This window comes from Gorilla gorilla, chromosome 6, assembly GCF_029281585.2.
Source record: "Gorilla gorilla gorilla isolate KB3781 chromosome 6, NHGRI_mGorGor1-v2.1_pri, whole genome shotgun sequence".
In the NCBI taxonomy this organism is placed as follows: Eukaryota; Metazoa; Chordata; class Mammalia; order Primates; family Hominidae; genus Gorilla; species Gorilla gorilla.
In genome coordinates, this window is record NC_073230.2 from 114,371,598 (window position 1) to 114,397,689 (window position 26,092).

Consider the following 26,092-nt stretch of genomic DNA (forward strand, 5'->3'; position numbering starts at 1 on the left):
CCGTTTCACGCCATTCTCCTGCCTCAGCCTCCCAAGTAGCTGGGACTACGGGTGCCCGCCACCATGCCCGGCTAATTTTTTTATATTTTTAGTAGAGACGGGGTTTCAACATGTTAGCCAGGATGGTCTTGATCTCCTGACCTCGTGATCTGCCCACCTTAGCCTCCCAAAGTGCTGGGATTACAGACGTGAGCCACCGCACCCTGCCCAATAATAATAATTTTTTAAAATTGGTCTTCATCACACATTCCTGGCACAGCACTCCTAAAACCTATAAAATTTCCTTGGTGGGCCAGGTGCAGTGGCTCACGCCTGTAATCCCAGCACTTTGGGAGGCCGAGGTGGGTGGATCACGAGGTCAAGAGATTGAGACCATCCTGGCCAACATAGTGAAACCCCGTCTCTACTAAAAATACAAAAATTAGCTGGGTGTGGTGGTGGGCACCTGTAGTCCCACCTACTCAGGAGGCTGAGGTAGGAGAATCACTTAAACCCAGGAGGTGGAGGTTGCAGCGAGCCGAGATTGTGCTACTGCACTCCAGCCTGGCAACAGAGTGAGACTCTGTCTCAAACAACAACAACAACAACAACAACAACAACAACAACAACAACAACAAAAACTACAGGTGGATAGAGTCAGAATTGCATTACATTGGAGGACAGCCAGCTGGTCAGAGATTGGTCGGTGCAGGAAAAAACCCACACATTTGATGTCAGGAGTGTTGTGTACATTTAGGGAAACAGTGTTTCCCCAGAATATTTAAATGTTATCATAGTTTCCTCACTAGAAAGTAAGCCCATGAGGGAGGTTTTGCTGTGTTCATTGAGTATTCCCATTCCCAAGAACAGTTCCTAGCATGCAATAGGTGCTGAGCAAACATTTGTTGAATGAATGAATAAATCCTAAAAGAGGAAAACCAAAGAAATATCATAAAAACTGTGAATATGCAAACATTATTATTATAGAACTAGTGTACTGGAACCAATTAAAATATACATATATAACCCTAGCTTATATTTTTTTGACATCCTGATTCACAAAACCTTAGTTCATGAATAGTTGGGCAATCAAAGGAGAACCTTCCTAATATCAATATCTAACATATTTTTTATTTCCATCATTAATCATATTGTACTGTACTTTAATTACTCTTTTCTTTTTTTTTTGAGACAGAATTTCACTCTGTCACCCAGGCTGGAGCGCAGTGCGTGATCTCGGCCCACTGCAACCTCTGCCTCCTGGGTTGAAGTGATTCTCCTGCCTCATCCTCCTGAGTAGCTGGGATTACAGGTGCATGCCACCACGCCTGGCTAATTTTCGTATTTTTAGTACAGATGGCATTGGCCAGGCTGGTCTCAAACTCCTGACCTCAGGTGATCTGCCCATCTCAGCCTCCCAAAGGGCTGGGATTACAGGTGTGAGCCATCAAACCCAGCCTTTTCTTTTTTTTTTCCCCTGAGACAAGGTTGATAGGGTTTGGCTGTGTCCCCACCCAAATCTAATTTTAAATTGTAGTTCCTATAATCCCCACGTGTCGCGGGAGGGAACCGGTAGGAGGTAATTGAATAATGGTTGTGGTTACCCCCATGCTGCAGTTCTCATGACAGTGAGTGAGTTTTCACAAGAGCTGATTTTTTTTTTTTTTTGAGACAGAGTCTAGCTCTGTTGCCCAGGCTGGAGTGCAGTGGCGTGATCTCAGCTCACTGCAACCTCTGCCTCCTGGGTTCAAGCAATTCTCCTGCCTCAGCCTCCCAAGTAGCTGGGATTACAGGCATACGCCACCATGTCCGGCTAATTTTTTTTGTATTTTTAGTAGAGATGAGGTTTCACCGTGTTGGTCAGTCTGGTCTCAAACTCCTGACCTCAAATGATCCACTCACCTCGGCCTCCCAAAGTGGTGGGACCATAGGTGTGAGCCACCATGCCCGGCTGATCTGATGGTTTTATAAGGGGCTTTTCCCTCTTTTGCTTGGCACTTCTCCTTCCTGCCATCATGTGAAGAAAGACGTGTTTGCTTCCCCTTCTGCCATGACTGTAAGTTTCCTGGGCCTCCCCAGCCATGTGGAACTAACTGTGAGTCAATTAAACTTCTTTCCTCTATCAATTACCCAGTCTTGGGCAGTTCTTTATAGCAGTGTAAGAACAGACTAACACAAGGGTCTGGCTCTGTTACTCAGGCTGGAGGATTGCAGTGGCATGATCTCGGCCCACTGCAGCCTTGACCTCCTGGGCTCAAGGATCCTCCCACCTCAGCCTCCAAAGTAACTGGGACTACAGACATGTGCCACTGTGCCTATGTTGTCCAGGTTGGTCTCAAACTCCTGGGCTCAAGCGATACTCCCGCCTCAGCCTCCCAAAATGTTGGGATTACAGATGTGAACCACTGTGCCTGGCCCTATACTTCAATTTCTAGTTGCTACTCCCATGTCATCTTCCTTTCTGGGATTTGTTTAGATTTTTTTTTTTTTTTCGGAAAATCCCCTCAAAAAATTTCTCATGAAGGATTAGGCTTTTTTGAATATCTTTATGTCTGAAAATATCTTTATTTTATCTTCACATTTGATGGATGCCTTAGTTAAGTATAACATTTTAGGTCTAACGCTTTTCTCCTCCATCTTTGAAGATGTTTTTCCAATTCCTTCCAGCACTTGGTGATGAGAAATCTGAAAGCAGTCTGAACTTGGATACTTTGCAAGTGACATGGTTTTTCAACTCCCACTACTGAAGACTTTTGGATTTCTGAAATCTCACTAGAATATGTAGATATTTTTAATTAGCCCTGTTTGATACTTGGTGGGTTATTTTTGCCTGAGTTAGGGGAAATTTTCTTTTGTTATTTATTTTCCCACTCTCTTGTCTCTATTCTCTCCTTCTTTACCTTAAGATATCTTCCATCTGCTGTCTTTATGATTTATGTTCTGAGAGACTTCCTCTACTGTGTCCTCCCAATTACTTGGTTCACAGCGAATCCCCTTGATCATTTTCCCAATCCTTTACAGTATTTTGGCAATCACTCATTCAGTTATCTGATTAATGTTCTTTCACTGAAGACTTTTTGCACTATGCCATGTATCTTAATACTAATACATGGCATAGCGCATTTGCATTCTGCCATAGTATACCGTATACACTAATTAGGACAATTTGAAATTATCTTGTTTTCAGAGGTGTTGCTATTTCTGATGGGGGTCTGTTATTCAGTTAGTTCATCTTGGTCCTTTATTATTGTTTTTGTTTTGTTTTGTGGTGGTTTTTTTTTTTTTTTTTGAGACAGGGTCTCACTTCTGTTGCTCAGGCTGAAGTGCAGTGGTGTGAACACAGCTCACAGCAGCCTGGACTTCCGAGGCTCAGATGATTCTCCCACCTCAGCCTCCCGAGTAGCTGGGACCACAGACATGCGCCACCATACTTGCCTAATTTTTTTTTTTTTTTTTTTGTATTTTTAGTAGAGACAAGGTTTCACCCTGTTGGCCAGGCTGGTCTTGAACTCCTGGGCTCAAGAGCTCCACCTGCCTCAGCCTCCCAAAGTGAGCCACCAGGCCTACCCGGTCCTTTTCCTCCATGCTTCTGTGGCCTTTCCTCCTGTTTAGCGAGCTCTGACATTCACTCATAGGTAGGAGCAAAGCCCTCCATTGGTTAGTCTGGGCTGAGGTGGGCATGTGTGTTTCTGTATCAGTGATCTGTTTTCCGGCAGGCCTCTCCCTGAGGGAAGAGCTGGCAGCTTTCATGTAAGTGGCAGGGCATACTTCACTAAATAAAAGATGTGTGGGTGAGCAGTCTGGGGAACCCCACGATTGCTAAATTCAGGAGGGTTGTATTTCCAATGGAACAGGTTTCGTGTGTTTCTTTCCTAGGCAGAGCTGCCTGTCCTGCTCCCCACCCACGTCTTCTATGGAGTTCTAAAGGCAGCGCAAGCTCTGCTCTCCTTCACCTGGGCATGAAGCACTTCACTGGGTGCCCTCCTTGGGCTGCCTGTCCACTTGCTTTAGAAAACTGTTCATGCGCTTTATCCTGAGGGCAAAACACTCAAAACAGTGCCTAGTGCTTTGCAATGTGCTCAACAAATATTCATTGAATGAATCATGGTGGAAGAGGAGAATAGGAGGGAGCTGATAGTCCCTGTAATTCCAAGCATGCTTCCTTAATGAATTACCCTAAAGATGGCTTCCTGGCACAGCCCTGCTCTTTTTGTTGACCGTGGGTTTGCCAGTTGCCAGGATTTCCTTTATTACATACCATGTGTTGGGCTAAGTGCAACTTCCTCTTCTTTTTCTCCATGGATAGGATTCCACCTGCTGGCTCTTTCCTATAATTCCATAATTCATTGAGACCTTGGGAAGGAAAGAAGATGGAGGTGTGTGTTTAGTCTGCCAACTTTTTCTTTTTTCTTTTTGAGATGGAATCTCACTCTGTCTCCAGGCTGGAGTGCAGTGGCGTAATCTCAGCTCACTGCAACCTCTGCCTCCCGGGTTCAAGCAATTCTCCCGCCTCAGCCTCCAATATAGCTGGGGTTACAGGAACACACCACTGCGCCCAGCTAATTTTTGCATTTTTAGTAGAGACAGGGTTTCGCCATGCTGGCCAGGCTGGTCTTGAAGTCCTGACCTCTGGTGATCTACCTGCCTTGGCCTCCCAAAGTGCTGAGATTGCAGGTGTGAGCCACCGCGCGTGGCCTAGTCTGCCATCTTGAATCAGAAATATATCTGAAAGTGTAGCTACCAAAAAAATGATTTTTTTTTTTTTTTGAGACGGAGTTTCGCTCTTGTTGCCCAGGCTAGAGTGCAATGGTGCGATCTCGGTTCACTGCAACCTCTGCCTCCCGGGTTCTAGTGATTCTCCTGCCTCAGCCTCCCAAGTAGCTGGGTTTACAGGCATGCACCACCACGCCTGGCTAATTTTGCATTTTTAGCAGAGACAGGGTTTCTCCATGTTGGTCAGGCTGGTCTCGAACTCCTGACCTCAGGTGATCCGCCAGCCTTGGTCTCCCAAAGTGCTGGGATTACAGGCATGAGCCACCGCGCCCAGCCCCCAGAAAATGTATTTTAAAACATCTGTTAGCTAGGTGCAGTGGCTCACACCTGTAATCCCAGCACTTCAGGAGTCTGAGGCGGTGGATCACCTGAGATCAGGAGTTCGAGACCAGTCTGGCCAACATGTTAAAACCCTGTCACTGCTAAAAATACAAAAATTAGCTGGGCATGGCTAATTTTTAGCATGGTGGCAGGGGCCTGTACTCCCAGCTACTCGAGAGGCTGAGGCATGAGAATCACTTAAATACGGGAGGCGGAGGTTGCAGTGAGCCAAGATCATGCCACTGCACTCCAACCTGGGAGACAGAGAGAGACTCTGTCTCAAAAACAAAAACAAAAACAAAAACATCTCTTGAACCTTCAAAACATTTTTTTATTATATGTTAATATTTTATATAGGAATTAGAAAAATAATGACATAAGTTAATCGAATACTTGCTCAGGCAATTAGTGGGAAAATGAGTTAAAGATTTATTTGCCTGTGTTTTAAATAGAATCACAAATTTTCTCTTTTTTTCAAGGACAGGGTCTCACTCTGTTGCCAAGGCTGGAATGCAGTGGCACAATCATAGCTTACTGCAGCCTTACACTCCTGGGCTCAAGTGATCCTCCAGACTCAGCCTCCTGAGTAGGTGAGACTACAGGCATGTGCCACCATGCCTGGCTGACTGGCTTATTTATGTATTTTTGTATTTATTTGTTTATTTATTAGAGACAGGGTCTTGCCATGTTGCCCAGGCAGGTCTTGAACTCCTGGCCTTACGTGATCCTCCCACCTCAGCCTCTCAAAGTGCTAAGATTACCGGTGTACACCACCATGCCTGTCCTAGAATCACAGTTTTTTTTTTTTCTTTTGAGACAGAGTCTCGCTCTGTCGCCCAGGCTGGAGTGCAGTGGTGGCAACCATGGCTCACTGCAGCCTCCGCCTCCCAGGTTCCAGCGGTTCTCCTGCCTCAGCCTCCCAAGTAGCTGGGATTACAGGCGTGTGCCACCGGGCCCAGCTAATTTTTGTATTTTTAGTGAAGACGGAGTTTCACCATGTTGGCCAGGCTGGTCTCAAACTCCTGACTTCAAGTGATCCTCCTGCCTCGGCCTTCCAAAGTGCTGGGATTACAGGCATGAGCCACCACACCCGGCCATACAAAATTTTACTTATAGATTCAAAGAGACATCAATATTTATTGAAGAAAATTAGTAATTATGAATAGATGAAATTTCAAGATTACTGAGGAAAAATAGTTTTGTCACTTGAATGTAAACTTCATTTGAAATAAATCTAGCTTTTATTTAATTAATTAATATTTTTTGGAGACGGAGTCTCTCTCTGTCACCCAGGCTGGAGTGCAGTGGTGCAATCTCGGCTCACTGCAACCTTCACCTCTCAGGGTTCAAGCAATTCTTCTGCCTCAGCCTCCTGACTAGCTGGGACTACAGGCGCCCACCACCACGCTCAGCTAATTTTTTTGTATTTTAGTAGAGACGGGGCTTTCACCGTGTTGCCCAGGCTGGTCACGATCTCCTGAACTCAGGCAATCTGGCCATCTCAGCCTCCCAAAGCCAAAGTGCTGGAGTTATAGGCGTGAGCCACCATGCCCGGCCTTTATTTTATTTTATTTTATTTTATTTTATTTTTATTTTTGTTTTTATTTTTTTCGAGACGGAGTCTCGCTTTGTCACCCAGGCTGGAGTGCAGTGGTGTGATCTTGGCTCACTGCAACTTCCACCAATTCTTCTGCCTCAGCCTCCTGAGTAGCCGGGATGACAGGTGCGCACCATACCGTGCTAATTTTCTTACTTTTTTTTTTTTTTTAATCTTTTTTTGGAGGAAGTCTTGCTCTGTAGCGCAGGCTGGAGTGCAGTGGCGCAATCTCGACTCACCGCAACCTCCATTTCCTGGGTTCAAGTGAGTCTCCTGCCTCAGCCTCATGAGTAGCTGGGATTACAGGCACGCACCACTGCACCTGGCTAATTTTTTTTTGAATTTCTAGTACAGACGGGGTTTCATAATGTTGGCCAGGTTGGTCTCAAACTTCTGGCCCCAGTGATCCACCTGCCTTGGCCTCCCAAAGTGCTGGGATTACGGGCATGTGCCACTGCACCCACCCTAAATTTAGCTTTTAAAGGAAAAGACAGTATAGAGAATATTAAATGGAAAAAGAAGTTACAGCATAGCATTATACACACATCACACCCATGTAAAAAATGTATATGTGGATTTATACACACACACACATACAGATATGTATATATGTGCACACATAGATCTATAGATATATATACACATATCTATATATGTGTGTATGTATATATATATTAATATATATAGATACAGAAACACATAAACATAGAGAAAAAATTAGAAATCACATCAAACTCTTGACAAGGTATTTTAGGTTTAGGATTACTATAATGGTGACCGAAAAGCATTAGCATTATGACATTTATTCCAATTAGAAGAGACTAATTATATATAATTACATATATATTTGAAAAAAATACATTCCAGTTTCATTTCTGACATGCAAAGAGCTTAGAATTTGTCACTCATGTCCTTTCAGTAAGAAAGCTGAAAAACTGAAAATCAATGACTTTAATAATTTTTCTTGGACCCATGAGACAGTTGAGGTTGCAGGGCAAAGCATCACCTCAAAATCCAGAGAGACAGGAGAATAAGGAGAATCACAGATGAGGTCAGTTTACTTGGAGCAGTCATACACTGGCAGGAATACTTACATGGTAACCGATGAATGGCTAAAGGCTGGGTGTGGACCAGCATAAGAGTGAGAAACTCCTGCGGTGGCTCACACCTGTAATCCCAGCACTTTCGGAGGCCGAGGTGGCAGATCACTTGAGGTCAGGAGTTCGAGACCAGCCTGGCCAACATGGTGAAACCCCATCTCTACTAAAAAAAATTTTTAAAAATTAGCCGGGCGTGGTGGTGGGCGCCTGTAATCCCAGCTACTCTGGAGGCTGAGGCAGGATAATCGCTTGAACCTAGGAGGCAGAGGTTGCACTGAGTCGAGATCATGCCACTGTACTCCAGCCTGGGCAACAGAGCGAGACTCCATCTCAAAAAAAAAAAAAAAAAAAAGAGTGAGAAACTCCTGGGGGTTGGAGTCTTAGTGGGTTTTACTTCTAGGAACCCAACCAGATTCTTACTATAAAGAATCAGGAAGGAACACTTGTTTCTGGTAGTGTAAGAGGAAAATTAACCATTCGAAAATATGTCACAGTATTCTCTATAACAAAGGCCTAGTCAGCAGGGCAAGAACGTTATCAGAGCCTTATCTGACCTGGGGAAGTTACCCAAATTCAGCCCCACTAGCCTTTCTGTCTCACCTAAGGATGAAAAAAGTCACAGTCCAGAGATACAAGCCTGAGCTTTATTTATTTTTTTAATTATTATTATTATTATTATCATTATTATTTTTGAGACAGAGTCTCACTCTGTTGCCAGGCTGGAGTGCAGTGGCGTGATCTTGGCTCACTGCAACCTCTGCCTCCCGGGTTCAAGCGATTCTCCTGCCTCAGCCCCGCTAGTAGCTGGGACTATAGGCGCCTGCCACCATGTCCGGCTAATTTTTGTATTTTTAGTAGAGACGGGGTTTCACCATTTTGGCCAGGATGGTCTCGATCTCTTGACCTCGTGATCTGCCCACTTCAGCCTCCCAAAGTGCCGGAATTACAGGCATGAGCCACTGCACCCGGCCATGCCTGAGCTTTAATAATAGAATTATACAATGATTTGTATTTCCCTTGTGTACCTTACCACCACATCAACATGGCTCCAGTAGAATAACAATGAATTACAGCTGAAGGAGCTGTGATTGCTGTATAATAACAATGGATTACAGCTGAAGGAGTTGCAAGGTAACGATTCCATTTAAGGAGTTCTTAGAGAAACACAAAGACAACAGGGGAGACAAAAACTAGGACACTAGAATAAATTAAAGCCTCCAACACCTATAGCAACAAATTTAAACGCAGTCCTACTCCTAGCCAGATTAACACAAAACCTCACACTATCTGCCTACTTATCTCAGTTCCTCTTACCTGATAAATAATGCACATATTTCTACACAAAAATCACGTGGCATACTATGTTTTAAGGCAAGAAAAAAAACAAAGCAAGCATCAGACCAGACTCAGCTAGGTGTCACAGATTTTGGAACTGAGAATAACTATGATTAATATGTTAAGGGCTCTCATGGAAAAAGTAGATTACATGCAAGAACAGATGCATAATGTATGCAGAGAGATGGAAACTCTAAGAAGCAATAAAGGGAAATGCTAGAAATTTTAAAAATAACACCGTAACAGAAATGAGGAATGTCAGTGGACTGGACAAAATCAGTGAGCCTGCAGATATGTTAACTGAAACTTCCAAATTGAAATACAAAGAGAAAAAATAATGAAAAAATAAAACAAGAAAACCTGAATGGAATGTCCAAGAACTGTGGGACAATATGAAAAAGTATAACATACATGTTTTGGAAAACCAGAAGAATAGAGAACAGAAGAAATATTTGAATAATGACTACAAATTTTCCCAAAATTAATGACAAACATCAAATCACATCCAGTGTCTTAGTCATTTTTGTGCAGCTATAAAAGAATATCTGAGATTGTTTAATTTATACTGGATATACACTTATTTCTCACAGTTTTAGAGGCTGGGACATTCAAGATCAAAGAGCTGGCAACTGGCAAGGGCCTTCTTGTTATGTTATCCCATGGCAGAAGGTGGGAGGACAAGAGAGGATGAGAGACAGAGAGAATGCAAGAGAAACCCAGACTCCTCTTTTTATAAGGAATTCACTCTGGTGGTAACAAACCCATTCCCCAGATAATGGCCCTGCCCTCGTGACCTAACCACCTCTTAAAAGTTAAAGTCCCACCTCCCAACACTACCACATTGGGGATCAAGTTTCCAATACATGAATTTTGGGGGACCCATTCAAACCATTGTATCCAGAATCCTCAGAGAGTACTAAGCAGGATAAATATTATAAAACTATATTTTAGCGTATCATATTCAAATTGCAGAAAATTAAAGATAAAAATCTTTTTTTTTTTTTTTTTTGAGACGGAGTCTCCCTCTGTCGCCCAGGCTGGAGTGCAGTGGCACGATCTCGGCTCACTGCAAGCTCCGCCTCCTGGGTTCACGCCATTCTCCTCCCTCAGCCTCCCGAGTAGCTGGGACTACAGGCGCCCGCTACCACGCCCGGCTACTTTTTTTGCATTTTTAGTAGAGACGGGGTTTCACTGTGTTAGCCAGGATGGTCTCGATCTCGTGACCTTGTGATCCGCCCGCCTCAGCCTCCCAAAGTGCTGGGATTACAGGCGTGAGCCACCGCGCCCGGCCCAAAGATAAAATCTTGAAAGAAGCCAGGAAAAAACACCTTACCCATAGAGGAACAAGCATAAGAATTACATTGGTCTTCTCATCAGAAACCATGAAAATATAAAGAGAGTGGAATGAAATATTTAAAGTGTTGACAGAAAAAACCCACCAACTTAGAATTATCTACATCCAGTGAAATTATCTTGTAAAAGTGAAGGAGAAAGAGACTTTTTCAAAAAACAAAAACTGAGGGAATTTATTGCCAGCAGACCTGCCTTGCAAAAACTGTTAAAAGAAGTTCCTCAGTGAAAAGGAAAATGATATAGGTCAGAAACTCTCATGCATATCAAGAAAGGAAGAGAATCAGAGAAGGAATAAAAATAACCTTTTACTTTTCTTATTAACTGATCTAATATATGACCATTCAAAATAATAATAGCAAGAAGGAATTGCATGATTATAGCATGGAAATGTGAAATCAATGAAAGCCGTGTTTCTTTGCTTTAGAAAGCAGTAGAAAGGAGTTGCAAATACTGTTTTTTTGTTTGTTTGTTTTTGTTTTTTGTTTTTTAGACAGAGTCTCACTCTGTCATCCAGGCTGGAGTACAACGGTGCAATCCCAACTTGGGATGCCTCCCGAGTAGCAGGGATTACAGGTGCCTGGCACCGTGCCCAGCTAATTTTTGTATTTTAGTAGAGACGAGGTGTCACTATGTCAGCCAGGCTGGTCTTGAACTCCTGACCTCACGTGATCCGCTCACCTTGACCTCCCAAAGTGCTGGGATTATAAGCATGGGCCACCGTGCCTGGCCAGCAAATACTGTTATAAAGTATCTGTACTATCCATGAAGGACCTGTACTACTCATGAAGCAGTATGGTGTTATTTGAAAGTGGACTTGGTTATGAATGTATATTGCAATTTTTTTTTTTTTCTGAGATGGAGTCTCGCTCTGTTGCCCAGGCTGGTGTGTAGTGGCACAATCTCGGCTCATTGCAACCTCCGCCTCCCAGGTTCAAGCAATTCTCCTGCCTCAGCCTCTTAAGTAGCTGGGACTACAGGCACCCGCCACCATGTCTGGCTAATTTTTGTATTTTTAGTAGAGACGGGGTTTCACCATGTTGGCCAGGCTGGTCTCAAATTCCTGACCTCAGGTGATCCACCTGCTTTGGCCTCCCAAAGTGGTGGGATTACAGGCGTGAGCCACCGTGCCTGGCCAGCAATTTTTTTTTTTTTTTGAGATGGAGTCTCGCTCTGTCGCCCAGTCTGGAGTGCAGTGGCGCTATGTCAGCTCACTGCAAGCTCTGCCTCCCAGGTTCCCGCCATTCTCCTGCCTCAGCCTCCCAAGTAGCTGGGACCACAGGCACCTGCCACCACGCCTGGCTAATTTTTTGTATTTTTAGTAGAGACGAGGTTTCGCCATGCTAGCCAGGATGGTCTTGATCTCCTGACCTCGTGATCCACCCGCCTCGGCCTCCCAAAGTGCTGGGATTACAGGCGTGAGCCACCATGCCCAGCCAGCAATTTTTTAAAGTAGTGAAAAATTCACATGGTAAGAGAGGAGAGAAAATGAGTTATTGCTCCAAGCATAGATGACAACTCCTGGAAGCCTGGGCCCAAGTTCTGGAGGGAAGATGATCCTACTTGGCATCACTTCGTCTTCCTACCTCTGTGGACAGCCAATCCCACCCAGATGGGACTGTGTACAGGCTTCTTCCTTAGCCTGCAACAGTGGGAACTGATGGTGCTGTGATGGGTCCACAAGGAGACATGTGCAATGGAGTTGATGACAATGTTGTTTAGGGTGATGAGGAGTTAGAGGCAATCTGATGTCCATCCCTGGAGCTCTGTATAGTCCACGTGTGATGGGTGCACTCCATGGAGTACTCTGCAACAGTTAGCATTGAGGGATTCTCTGGAGAAAGCTGAGGTCCGGAGGAGGGATGTGGATCTCTGAAGGTCTCTGAGCAACAGTCAGTGGCAGGGCCAGGACTTCAGCCTGTGCATTTTGACTCCTGGTTTGATGTCCTTTCCTCTTTATCACAGCAGCCTCCAGTGCTTTATTTACTTTTGGATTTTCACTTTTTGGAGTTATCCACATCATGACTTCCTCCTAATTAATGTGCAGGGGTCCTAAGAAACCAGGATGGCACAGGAAAGAAACAGACTTTAGCTCCACTTTATTAGACAGATATTATTATTAGAAAAAAGGATCAACTAAGACTCTATCATCTTTCCAAAGGGATAAGCTAATGGAAGGTGGCTAACTCGTTAAGCGGAATGACTCTGTGTCAGCTTGACGAGCAAGTTTTTTGGTAGTGAAACATTTGTCTAGGCCAAAACAGGTAGTAAGATCTTCTATGTTGAAAATTAATTTTGTAAACAGGAAGAGAGAAATGTAGAAAACAGGATGAATGTGGCTAGTAAAGAACAGACGTGGGTGCTGGGCTAAGGAGAGTTATGTTCCCCATTTGCAGCTCTCAGAGGGTGCAGGTGGAGTTGAACTGAGCTGAAACAAAAGCGCTCCCAAGTGCGCCTAAGTGGTTTTTGTTGTTGTTGTTGTTTGTTTGTTTGTTTCGAGATGGAGTCTCACTCTGTCACCTAGGCTGGAGTGCAGTGGCGAGATCTTGGCTTACTGCAACCTCTGCCTCCCGGATTCAAGAAATTCTCGTGCCTCAGCCTTGCAAGTAGCTGGGATTACAAGCGCCCACCACCACGCCCGGCTAATTTTTGTATTTTTAGTAGAGACAGGGTTTCACCATGTTGGCCAGACTGGTCTTCAACTCCTGATCTCAAGTGATCCGCTTGCCTAGGCCTCCCAAAGTGCTGGGATTACAAGTGTGAGCCACCGCTCCTGGCAGTGCCTGACTATTTTCATCCTGTAAAGTTATGTTAAGCTCAGGGCTTAACCCTGAGCCCTCCCAGTCATGAAAATCCATTTTCAGATTGTTACTGTGGACACTGCAGCAATCTAGTTATTATGGACACCATAGGAACTTAGTTTAGAAACAAAATCTCAATAAAGAATAACTCCTACAGCCTTTAAAACCCAACCCTCAGCTGGGCGCAGTGGCTCACGCCTGTAATCCCAGCACTTTGGGAGGCCGAGGCAGGCAGATCACGAGGTCAAGAAATCGAGACCATCCTGGCCAACGTGGTGAAATCCCGTCTCTACTAAAAATACAAAAATTAGGTGGGCGTGGTGGCATGTGCCTGTGGTCTCAGCTACTCGGGAGGCTGAGGCAGGAGAATCGCTTGAACCCGGGAGGGGGAGGTTGCAGTGAGCCAAAATCACGCCACTGTACTCCAGCCTGGTGACAGAGCAAGACTTTGTCTCAAAAAACAAAACAAAACAAAAACCCAACCCTCAAGAAAGTAAAGATAGGCCAGGCTCAGTGGCTCAAGCCTGTAATCCCAGTACTCTAGGAGGCCGAGGCAGGCAGACGGCTTGAGCTCAGGAGTTCAAGACCAGCCTGGGCAACATGGTGAAACCCCATCTCTACCAAAAATACAAAAATTAGCCTGTAGTGGTGTGTGCCTGTAGTCCCAGCTACTTTTGAGCCTGGGAGGTTGAGGCCTCAGTGATCCGTGATCGTGTTACTACAGACAGCCTGAGCAACAGTGAGAGCTTGTCTCAAAAGAAAAAAAAAAAAAAAGAAAGTAGACAACCCATGGAATGGGAGAAAATATTTGCCAATCGTATACCTGGTAAAGGATCTGTACCTAGAACATACAAAGAACTCTAGATCTCAACAACATAAAGAAAAATAACAGCCCCCAAATGGGCAAAAGATCTCAATAGACATTTCTCCAAAGAATAGACAAATGGCCAATAAGCATACAAAAATATTCCACATAGTCATCAGGGAAATGCAAATCAAAACTGTAGTGAGAAACCACTTTATTTTCATTTGTTTAAATTTATTTTTATTTTTGTTTTTGAGATGGAGTCTTGCTCTCTCGCCCAGGCTGGAGTGCAGTGACGCAATCTTGGCTCACTGCAACCTCTGCCTCCTAGGTTCAGCAGTTCTCCTGTCTCAGCCTCCCAAGCAGATGGGATTACAGGCGCCTGCCACCATGTCTGGCTAATTTTTGTATTTTTAGTAGAGATGGGGTTTCACCATGTTGGCCAGGCTGGTCTTGAACTCCTGACCTCAAGTGATCTGCCCGACTTGACCTCCTAAAGGGCTGGGATTACAGGCGTGAGCCACCACGCCCAGCAGAGAAACCTCTTTATACCCAAAAGGATGGCTACAATCACAAAGACAGATAACAACAAGTGTTGACGAGGATGTGGAGAAAATAGAACTGTCATACACTCCTAGTGGGAATGTAACATGGTGCAGCTACTTAAGAAAACAGTCTGACAGTTCTTCAAAGATTAAACACAGTTATCATATGACACAGAAATTCCACTCCTAGCTTTATACTCAAGAGAAATGGAGACATATGACCGTACAAAAACTCATACCAAAATGTTTATAACAGCATTATTCATAAAAGCCAGAAGGTGGAAACAACCCAAACGTCTATCAATTGATGAACATGAATAAAATGTGGTATATTCATAGATGGAGTATTGTTTGCCTAAAAAAGGAATAAAGTACTTTTACGTCACAAACTGGATAAACCTTGAAAACATTATGCTAAGTGAAAGTCAGTCCCGCATATTGTATAATTTCATTTATATCAAATGACTAGAAGAGACCAATCAACAGAGATTGAAAGTAGCAGTTGCCAAGGGCTGGGGCTGAGGTGATAATAGGAAGTCAACGCTAATGCATTTGAAGTTTCTTTTTGAGATTATAAAAAAATGGGCCGGGCACAGTGGCTGACGCCTGTAATCCCAGCGCTTTGGGACATTGAGGCAGGCAGATCACGAGGTCAGGAGTTCAAGACCAGCCTGGCCAATATGGTGAAACCCCCGTCTCTACTAAAAATACAAAAATTAGCTGGCCATGGTGGCACGCACCTGTAGTTCCAGCTACTTGGGAGGCTAAGGCAGGAGAGCTACTTGAACCTGGGAGGCAGAGGTTGTGGTGAGCTGAGATCATGCCACTCCAGCCCGGGCAACAGAGCGAGACTCTGTCTCAAAAAAAAAGTAAAAATGATTGTGATAATGGTTGCGCAACTCCAAATACACCAAAATCCTTTGTACACTTAAATGAGTGAATTGTATGGTTTGTAAATTATACCTCAATAAAGCTATCATTAATAAAAGCCAAAACAAAACCTCAGCCCTGCCTAATCACCTTGCCATCCTGTACAACCTGAGTTCTTAGCTTCATGTGCTGTTTTCACAAATTTTTTTTACTTCTGACTCTATCCTTATTCTCATCTCCCAAACCTCAATTTATATTCCATGAACATGGAATTTAAAATCTAAATAGAAGGCTGGGCATGGTGGCTCACGCCTGTAATCCTAGCTACTTGGGAGGCTGAGGCACGAGAATCGCTTGAACCCGGGAGGTGGAGGTTGCAGTGAGCCGAGATCACACCACTGCACTCCAGCCTGGGCAACAGAGCGAGACCCAGTCTCAAAAATAAATAAATAAAAAATAAAATAAAATCTAAATAGAGGCTGCACTGAGGATTAGCTTTTCATTATTTATAGGTGAAAGAAAATTGTAGGATGTTATCTGAATTGCTTGGAAAATTTCAAACACTCTGATAATATTTTAGAACCTAATAACAACCATGTTTGTTATGTGCTCCCATAGCAAAAGTATTTACTCCCAATCAGTATAAAACTTAACAATCCAGTAAACATTTCAAAATCATATTTAACTAGCTGTGCTTCCAACCTCCATATTCCCAATTTAAAAAATCAAACCTTAATACTCAAATTTACCATTATACTGGTGACATGCAACAAAGAACAAGTGATCTTTCTGAAGACTCAACGTCCAATGTGGTAGCCATTGGCCACAAGTGGCTATTGAGCACGAAATATACAGCTAGTCCAAATTGATATATATTTTAAGGGTAAAATAGACACTGGTTTTTTAAGACAGTACAAAAAAGAGAATGTAAAATATTTTTTATATTACTTATAAGTTGAAACGATATTTTGGATATGTTGCTTTGTAGAAACTACGTCATTAATTTTACTTGTTTCTTTTCATTTTCTTAATAAGGCTACCAGAAAATTTCAATCACATACGTGGCTCACATTATATTTGTATTGGACAAAGCTGCTCTAAAGATCCATGTAGGGCTTTTGAGGGGACTGTAAATATGCATTAGGAGACAGGGGCTTTGAATAACTTCTCCCACCATAGTTTCCTGTTGTCATCTCTTTTTACATACTGGGCACTTTCCAGGAGTCTAGCACAGCTGGATAAGCCGTAACAGAAAATCAACACAGTATACCTGAAGGACAACACAATAATATGGGCTCTCTGACCATTCCTGCTTTTTGCAGCTGCTGCTTTCATAAGAAGCTACAGCCAAGGAGTTTTTAATTACAACAATTATGACTTTTTTAGGGGATGGAGGGTAAATTTTCTGTATGGAGTAACAAGGCCACAGTGCCTTAAGAATGGTTTGACGAAACCTTTGGACAAGGGTAGCAAAGAAAGAAAAGGCGGGGAGCAGTGACCCACGCCTGTAATCCCAGCACTTTGGGAGGCTGAGATGTGTGGATCACTTGAGCCCTGGAGTTCGAGACCCACCTGGCCAACATGGCGAAACTTCTTCTCTACCAAAAATACAAAAACATTAGTCAGGTATGGTGACACGTGCTTGTGGTCCCAGCTACTCGGGAGGCTGAGGTGGGAGGATTGTTTGAACCCAGGAGGCAGGGGTTGCAGTGAGCTGAGATCCCGCCACTGTACTCCAGCCTGGGTGACAGAGTGAGACTCCGTCTCAAACAAACAAACAAGGAAAAAAGAATTATTAGTGATCCTGGAGGAAGCCAAAAAATAAGAAGCATGGAAGTGAGTTTAAGGAAGGCTCTTAGCGATCTCAAGTGTGAAATATTAGGTCATCAATATGAGCCTTGGATCTAATTACAATGTAATCCCTTTTGCACATATATTCATTGTTTGCCTGTAATCATCAGCATCACCAGGTGTTGATAGAAGCAAGAGGAAAATACAGGGGAGGGTCCCAGGAGAATCTTGGACCGGCCTGAGCACTGGGAGAACAGGACGGAGTCACAGAAGTTCACGCTGCTTGCAGGGGGAAGGAGCCTGGGTTCTTCAGTTCCTGTGTATGGCCTGGAATCAATCTGTGAGGTGGGGCCTGTTAGCAGAAACCCCTCTTGCTTCTCTGAGAGTTTTTTTTCTTTTGCCCATTTTGCCCAATAAATTCTGTTCCCCTCACCCTTCAATGTGTCTGTGCCTAACTTTTTCCTGGTCATGACACAAGAGCTTGGATTTAGCTGAACTAAGGAGCAGAAATTCTGCAACATTTGCAACTGTATCACTTTTTTTTTTTTTTTTTCAAATGGAGTTTCTCTCTGTTGCCTAGGCTGGAGTTCAATGGTGTGATCTTGGCTCACTGCAACCTCTGCCTCCTGGGTTCAAGCAATTCTGCCTCAGCCTCCCGAGTAGCTGGATTACAGGCATTTGCCACTATGCCTGGCTGATTTTTGTATTTTTAGTAGAGACGGGGTTTTACCATGTTGGCCAGGCTGGTCTTGAACTCCTGACCTCAAGTGATCCGCCCGCCTCGGCCTCCCAAAGTGCTGGGATTACAGGCATGAGCTGCAGCACCCAGCCTGCAACAGTATCACATCTGATCAATGTAGACTCTCCTTTGTATCTCAGGTGATTTATTAACTGGGTCAGTGCTGTACACCACAGAGCCACTAGCCATATATTTGGCTATGGAGCAGTTGAAACTGTGACTGAGAAGCTTAAGTCAAGTTTAAGTAGCCACATGGCTAGTGGCCACTGTGTTGGCCAGTACAGGTCTGGATAACAGCAGCACATGTAGGGAACTGGTTAGAAATGCAGTATTTCATATTCTACCTGGACTTCCTGAAATACATCCTGCAGTTTAATAAGATCACCAGGTGACTCTTAAGTACATTAAAGGTTGGAAAGCACTTACCTAGAGTAGGGGGTCTTACTGAATACATTGAAGCCACTAAAATTATATAAAAAGTTTGCATGAATTTGTAACACACACACATATGGATACACTTTCCCACTTTCCTTCTCCTGGAAGCAATGTCTATACTTCTCCCTCAGATTTTCCAAGGTGTTCATGATCCAAAACTAAGTTCTACCCTACACTAAGTGGAAAAGCAGATTTCACTGAACAAAGAAAGCCTTAAAGTTATCCTTTGCTGAGCAAGCAAATGCTTTTGAATTTACAAAGATGAGAAGCTGGCCATACTCAGCTTTGTAATTCTTCCAGTGTGGTTTCATTTCTTCATATATCTGAAATAAAAAACTACATGGTACACTCCAGGTCTGCTTTGGTTTCAAAAAGGCACATGCACATCAGTGCACATAGGTAGCTATAAAACATTTATATGTATTCTATTTTGTATTACACACACACATCCTTATTTTTTTTAAGTGCAAATTGACCACAAAATGCATTCCAGTGCAAATACCAGTCGATGTTAATTCATACAGCCTGGAGCAACTGGTGAAGTTTTAAGTACTGATGTACTATTGCAGCTGTTACCAATTTTTTGGTTGATTCAGGAATCAACCAGAAATTTTTAAAACTGGTATAATGGCTGTCTAGTTATTACCTACAACATGAAACCAGGAAGATTCAGGAAGCAATCAGGATTTTTTTTATTAGTATAATAGCAGTCTGGTTATTATCTACAACATGAAACCATGAATAAAAACATTGGAAAGAACAATTTTGATTATTTAGCTTCCTTTCCTGTTACGGAATAGTGTTGGTTTTACATTATAATAAAAAGAATGATCCTTTATTATTTATTTTAGGCAAAAATTTAGGAAGCAATGATACTTTTATGTTGAGGATGAGGTTGCTTTCAGGCTTTGTAAATTTGTCTAAGAGAAACTTCCTCCCTTTCTGAACAACAAAAAATGTTCTGAATTCTATGCTAAGGCAATGATTTATTTCAGGTTGACTAAGTCCCTAGAGTTAGGTGGTGTGCCCCCTGAGTCTCAAAACAGCTTGAAGAATCTGCCTTGAATCATTATTTATCCACTGGTGTTTACGAAGAGACATGTACAAACTGGGACTAGCTAACACAGCCAGGAAAGTTAACGATAGAGCCGTAAGTATTTCCCAGATGAAGAAAACACAAGTTTAGCTTCACTTTTGTTTTGGAATGCAAATTTATACTGGTTGAGCACCCCAAATCTGAAAATCCAAAATCCAAAACTTGCTCATTGGAGCATTTTGGATTTTTGGATTCCAACCAGTAAGTTGAAGTACAAATCTAAAAAAAAAATGAAAATCCAAAACACTTCTAGTCCCAGGCATTTTGTGTTTAAGGGATACTCAACCTGTAAATGCAGGACTGCTGAATGCAATTGCAACAGAAAGACTTAGATCCCTTCATAAATAATTTTCTGTCAGATGAAGGAGAACTCCAGCTATTACTGGAAGGTACAGACAGGACTACTATACATTTAATACATGTTTAGCTTTTGCAAGACAAAAAATATATATATATATATTTGAGACAGGGTCTCACTATGTTGCCCAGGCTGGTCTCAAGCTCCTGGGCTCAGGCAATCCTCCCACCTTGGTCTCCCAAAGTGTACAGGTGTGAGCCACCGTGCCTGACCTAGGACAAAATATTCTTTCAAAACTAGCTAGCAAAAAGGATAATTGACTGGGCTGGGCATGGTGGCTCACGTCTGTAATCCCAGCACTTTGGGAGGTAGCCGTGGGCAGATCACTTTAGGCCAGGAGTTTGAGACCAGCCTAGCTAACATGGCGAAACTCCGCATCTACTAAAAATACAAAATTAGCCAGGCCTGGCAGCGGTGCCTGTAATCCCAGCTACTTACGAGGCTGAGGCACAAGAGTCACTTGAACCTGGTAGTGGGAGGTTGCAGAGAGCCAGGATCACGCCACTGCACTCCAGCCTGGGTGACAGAACAACACTGTCTAAAAAAAAAATATATATATATATATATATATAAATATATAAAAATATAAAATTTACCATGCTATTTCCAATCTTTTTTAAGCCTCAGCAGTGTGGTGGTGGTGGATGTCATTAAAACAAAAGGGTTGAAAAACAGTTCCGAATCTCATTTCTACTACCAGATACAAGACAAATGTCATTCACATTCCTATGGTGCGATGCTCCTGGTATGGTAGCTCTTTTCCATGCCTTTCTTTTCTACTCCATAAAACACATTGGAAGGTGAGTGAGTGATTCCAATAACCTGGAGTCCAGTCCAACACAGTCAATTATTCGTAGCATTTGACTCAGATTATCCTCATACTTCACAGCTGATCACAACACATTTTGGTGTCAACACCATTTCTGATGAGGATCCCACATTCATTTAGTTCCTTACCTTTAGTCAAGGTCAAGATTCTTATCTGCACTCATTTTGATATATTTATTTGATTTTTACATAACCAGTAGAAAGGAGATTTTAAAAATATTTATTACATGTTTCTAGAAATCATAGAAAATAAAAATTGATACAATTTTGATATACAACTTTAGAAAGGCATATTTATCCTTTCACACCAGAGAAGTTTATGCAATGCCAGACATGGAAATACCAAAGCCACTGGTGACAAAGGGTAAACGCTACTGATAGAAGAAAGCCTTGTCCATTTTTATAGTTTTCTTCTCTACCATTATTTATTTTTGAGCAAATACCAGTCCAGTGGAAAGAGTTCTGAACATAAAAGGCACCTAGAGTAAAAATTAGACCTTAACTAATAAAACAGCTGTACACGTTTACATCAAGAAAAAAAACCCGGCCAGCACAGCTCATGCCTGTAATCCCAGGAGTTAGCCTCGGCAACATGGCAAAACCCCCGTCTCTACAAAAAAATATAAAAATCAGCTAGGCGTGGTGGTGCGTGCCTGTACTCCCAGCTACTTAGGAGGCTGAGGTGGGAGAGTCACTGGAGCCTGGGAGGTCGAGGCTGCAGTGCAAGATTGAGAATTGCAGGATTGCACTGCAATCCAGCCTGTGCTACAGAGTGAGATCCTGTCTCGAAAAAAAAAAGAAAAAAATAAAATGGGCCTATCAACGCAATGTTCCTGCAAGGCATTGATAATATAAATGCAAAAGCCACTGCAACCAAAAAGTCTATAATGCTTGCCTGAATCTAGTACATAAGCAGGATAATGACAATCACTTTTTGTTTATAAATTTGTAGATGTCTTATTATTTCAGTCAGCATGAGTACTGTATTTATATTTGTGGGTGGCAACTCTCAAATTATTTATCCATAGTCCAGATTTGTTTTGTTGCATTTGCTCTTAAAATGCATTGTTGTATACTCCATCACAGATGTGTCAAATACTCCTGCTATCTTTTGAGAATGTAGCAAAACCTAAACCTGCTACTTTAAACCAAAGTCCTTTTTTTATTATTGTAAAGCTGACATTTTACTCTGATTTAAGCACCTGAAGTGTATTTTGACTAATTTATATTCTGAGCTAAAATTAAGAACCTCAGGATTTGTGTACATGTACAAATATTGCAAATTATTTCAAGCTAATAAAAACTTAAAAATACAAATAATTTTTATTACAAAGATTTGAAATCCATATATGAGTCTGAACTAAGACAAAAATGCACAGGGAGCCAGGAAGCAAACACTTGTGTACATTTTCTAATCTGTGGACAAGGTACTGCTCAGCGAAGCCAGGTTGTATTCAGCTGCGTCTGCTTCTTGATACTGGTATCCATTTTTAGCACTTCTCGAATGGCCATGGTGGCGTAAGTAGAAGGGGGTAGAGAAAAATCCATTTTCAGAGCCCTGTATTTGCCTTCTGCAAGGCAAGAAAGAAAACAGTCAGAAAATGAAGGCAGCTGCAGACAGACCAGCGAGAGTCACATAATCTCTAAGCAAATACAAAGAACTGTGCTGCTTTCCTTAGACTCCACTTCCCAGGGGGCCTCGGAGAATGAGACCGTGGAAGTAAGAGATCTGTGAGTGTGAACCTGCTGAATGGTTACAGAAATTCTGCCCAGGAACTTTCACAAAAAGGCAGATGACAGAAGAACACAAAAGAGAAATGCATGTAAAGTTAAAGAAATAATAATAAATTATGGCCTGGGAAAAAACAGAACAAGAATTTGATGATGAGAATGCCAATTTAATTAATTAATTAATTTTTTTTTTGAGACAGAGTCTTGCTATGTTGCCCAGACTGGAGTGCAGTGGTGTAATCTCAGCTCACTGCAGCCTCCACCTCCCGGGTTGAAGCGATTCTCCTGCCTCAGCCTCCCGAGTAGCTGGGATTACAGGTGCCCACCACCACGCCCACCTAATTTTTTTTTTTATTTTCAGTAGAGACGGGGTTTTGTCATGTTGGCCAGGCTGGTCTGGAACTCCTGACCTCAAGTGATCCACTCGTCTCGGTCTCCCAAACTGCTGGGATTACAGGTGTGAGCCACCACGCCCAGCCACCAATTTTTTTTTTTTTTTTTTTTGAGACGGAGTCTTGTTTTGTCGCCCAGGCTGGAGTGCAGTGGCGCGATCTCGGCTCGCTACAAGCTCCGCCTTCCGTGTTCACACCATTCTCCTGCCTCAGCCTCTCCAAGTAGCTGGGACTACAGGCACCCGCCACCACGCCCGGCTAATTTTTTGTATTTTTAGTAGAGACGGGGTTTCACCGTGGTCTCGATCTCCTGACCTCGTGATCTGCCCGCCTCGGCCTCCCAAAGTGCTGGGATTACAAGCATGAGCCACCGCGCCTGGCCAACCAATTTAATTTTTTAGACTCTTCCTGAATTTTCACTCACCTTTGGTAAGTCTCTGTGGGGGATGGGGAGAAATACTCCATCACCTAATATCACAACCATCTATGACATGCACTTATTTTCAGGAGGATTTACTGGTTTTAATCACTAACTTCCAGCCATAATTGTGAAAGTAAGGTCATAAAACACAACAATGAAATCATGGGTGGTGGTAGTGCTTGTAAGAGCAGTTTTCAAAAAAAAATTAAGTTTTTGTTTAACAAAACATTTCAAAGTCAACACAGAGCTGATGACTGAGTAAACTTACCAGAAGCAAAAACTGGTGGTGTCTTCCCTTCTAGGTTGTCCACATCTGTGTTGAAAAGTGGAATTTTGGGATCATCATATGCAACGACTTCCCTTCAAAACATATGAATAAAGATAAGTGTGAATGTGAACTTTCATAAAAGGTACTAAGCCACTCATCATCATTTATTTAGCAAGAAAAGTAAGTTTACTGTAAATAATTATAGTTAGGAATCTTGAATAATACAGCAGGGCCAGATTTTATACCTAAGTTTTGCTTATATATATAATTTTTTTTTTTTTTTGAGATGGAGTCTCAACTCTGTCACCTAGGCTGGAGTGCAGTGGTGTGATCTTGGCTCACTGCAACCTCTGCCTCCTGGGTTCAATCAATTCTCCTGCCTCAGTCTCGCAAGTAGCTGGGACTATAGGTGTCTGCCACCATGCCTGGCTAATTTTTTGTATTTTTAGTAGAGATGGGGTTTCACTATGTTGGCCAGGGAGGTCTCAAACTCCTGACCTCAGGTGATCCACCCGCCACAGTCTCCCAAACTGCTGGGATTATAACGTGAGCCACTGTGCCCAAATATAATAGGCTCAATCCAATTATATTCTATTAGTTATTTAAAAATGTACAACTGGGGCCAGGCATGGTGGCTCATGCCTCTAATCCCAACACTTTGGGCGGCCGAGGTGGGATGACTGACTAAGCCCAGGAGTTCAAGACCAGCGTGGGTAACATGGTGAAACCCCATTTCTTCACATTAATAATTAAAATTTTAAAAATGTACAACTGACAAATCTTTTTTTCTTAGACGGAGTCTCGCTCTGTCGCCCAGGCTGGAGTGTAGTGGTGCGATCTTGGCTCACTCCAAGCTCCGCCTCCCGGGTTCACACCATTCTCCTGCCTCAGCCTCCCGAGTAGCTGGGACTACAGGCGCCTGCCACCATGCCCGGCTAATTTTTTGTATTTTAGTAGAGATGGCGTTTCACCGTGTTAGCCAGGATGGTCTCGATCTCCTGACCTCGTGATCCGCCCGCCTCGGCCTCCCAAAGTGCTGGGATTACAGGCGTGAGCCACCGTGCCCGGCCGACAATTCTTTTTAAATGAAGTTGAGAGGCAGTAAACTTCACTTTGCACAGCTGTGATCAAATTACTTATGGCATTTACATTTTCTCCAGACTGGGTGCCACAACCAACAACAGCTTGTTACTGAGAAGGAACAGTTCTCTGGAGTGGGGAAGACAAAGTCCAACCATGTGGACCTCTTGCCTATAATCCAGAGAGGAGGAGGTAAGAGAGATGGAGAAGAGAAAGAAATAGGGAATAAAATAATTTCCTGGAAATAGGCAACTAGTTCAGGATTTCATTTTTAAATTATCAAATAAAGCTTTAGATAATATTGGGTATTAAAATTTGTTTTTGAGACAGGGTTTCGTTTTGTCACCCAGGCTGGAGGGCAGTGGCATGATCACAGCTTACTGCAGCCTCGACCTTCTAGGCTCAAGCAATCCTCCCACATCGGCCTCCCAAACAGCTGGGACTACAGGTGTGCACCATCACACCAGGCTAATTTTTTTAATTTTTTGTAGAGACGGTCTTGCTATGTTGCGGAGGCAGGTCTCAAGCTCCTAGGCTCAAGTGATCCTCCCACCTTGGGCTTCCAATAAAGTATTTTTAAACGAACTAACACAAGTATCTTTTCCTCTCTAGAAACATGATATTAAAACAACCAGAGCAGTGTTTGGAACTCACAGCTAATTCTAAGTAAGGTAATTTGCTCAGAGATAGCTCTGAAAGCAAATCTAAGTTTTTAGAAATAGGAAAAAAGTTCACTCTACACATTTCTTCAATAATTCAGTGATGCCAACAAAATGTAAATGAACTCACTTCCCATAACTGTTTATATTCAAAACAGCTTCTTTATTTCTTTTCTTTTTTTAGAGACAGGGTCTCACTATATTGCCCAGGCTCGTCTCAAACTCCTGACCTCAAGCAATCCTCCCGCTTCAGCCTCTGGAGTCTCCGGGCTTACTTATGAGACACTGTGCCCGGCTTAGCTTCATTTACTTCTTGATGATTTGAAAAATACAAAGTAGTAGCAGTAGTGGTAACAATAGTAATAATAACAATAATAACTGACACTTATGAAACACTTATATGCTGGGTTGTAAGCACTGAAAAAGTACAGTCATGCACTGCTTAACAAGAGGGACATGTTCTAACCCTTGTCAGGCATTTCATCACCGTGTAAACATCACAGAATGTACTTACACAAACACAGATGGTATAGCCTACTACACGCCTTGGTTACAGACTATAGCCTATTGCTCCTAGGCTACAAACCTATACAGCATGTTACTGTACTGAATACTGGAGGCTACTGTAACACAATGGTTTAAGTACTTGTGCATCTAAACACAGAAAAGGCACAGGCTGGACGTGGTGGCTCATGCCCGTAATCCCAATACTTTGGGAGGCCGAGGTGGGAGGATTGCTTGAGCACAGGAGCTTGAGGCTGCAGGAAGCCATGATTATGCCACTGCATTCCAGCCTGGGTGACAGAGAAAGAACCTGC

General features: G+C 42.9%; 1 protein-coding gene across 3 annotated transcripts in view; it reads right to left on the bottom strand.

Annotated features, from left to right (window-relative positions):
* Nucleotides 1–20,927: 20,927 nt before the first annotated feature.
* Nucleotides 20,928–26,092, bottom strand: part of PUS7 (pseudouridine synthase 7) — a 66,441-nt gene continuing 61,276 nt past the window's right edge. For all 3 annotated transcript variants that reach the window (XM_031013484.3, XM_031013483.3, XM_031013482.3), the window contains 2 exons: nucleotides 23,536–23,627; nucleotides 20,928–22,294 (listed from right to left, as the gene is read on the bottom strand). In XM_031013484.3, coding sequence (XP_030869344.2) covers nucleotides 22,158–22,294; nucleotides 23,536–23,627 — 229 coding nt within the window. In that variant the 3' untranslated portion in view covers nucleotides 20,928–22,157. The remainder of the gene's footprint in view (nucleotides 22,295–23,535; nucleotides 23,628–26,092) is intronic.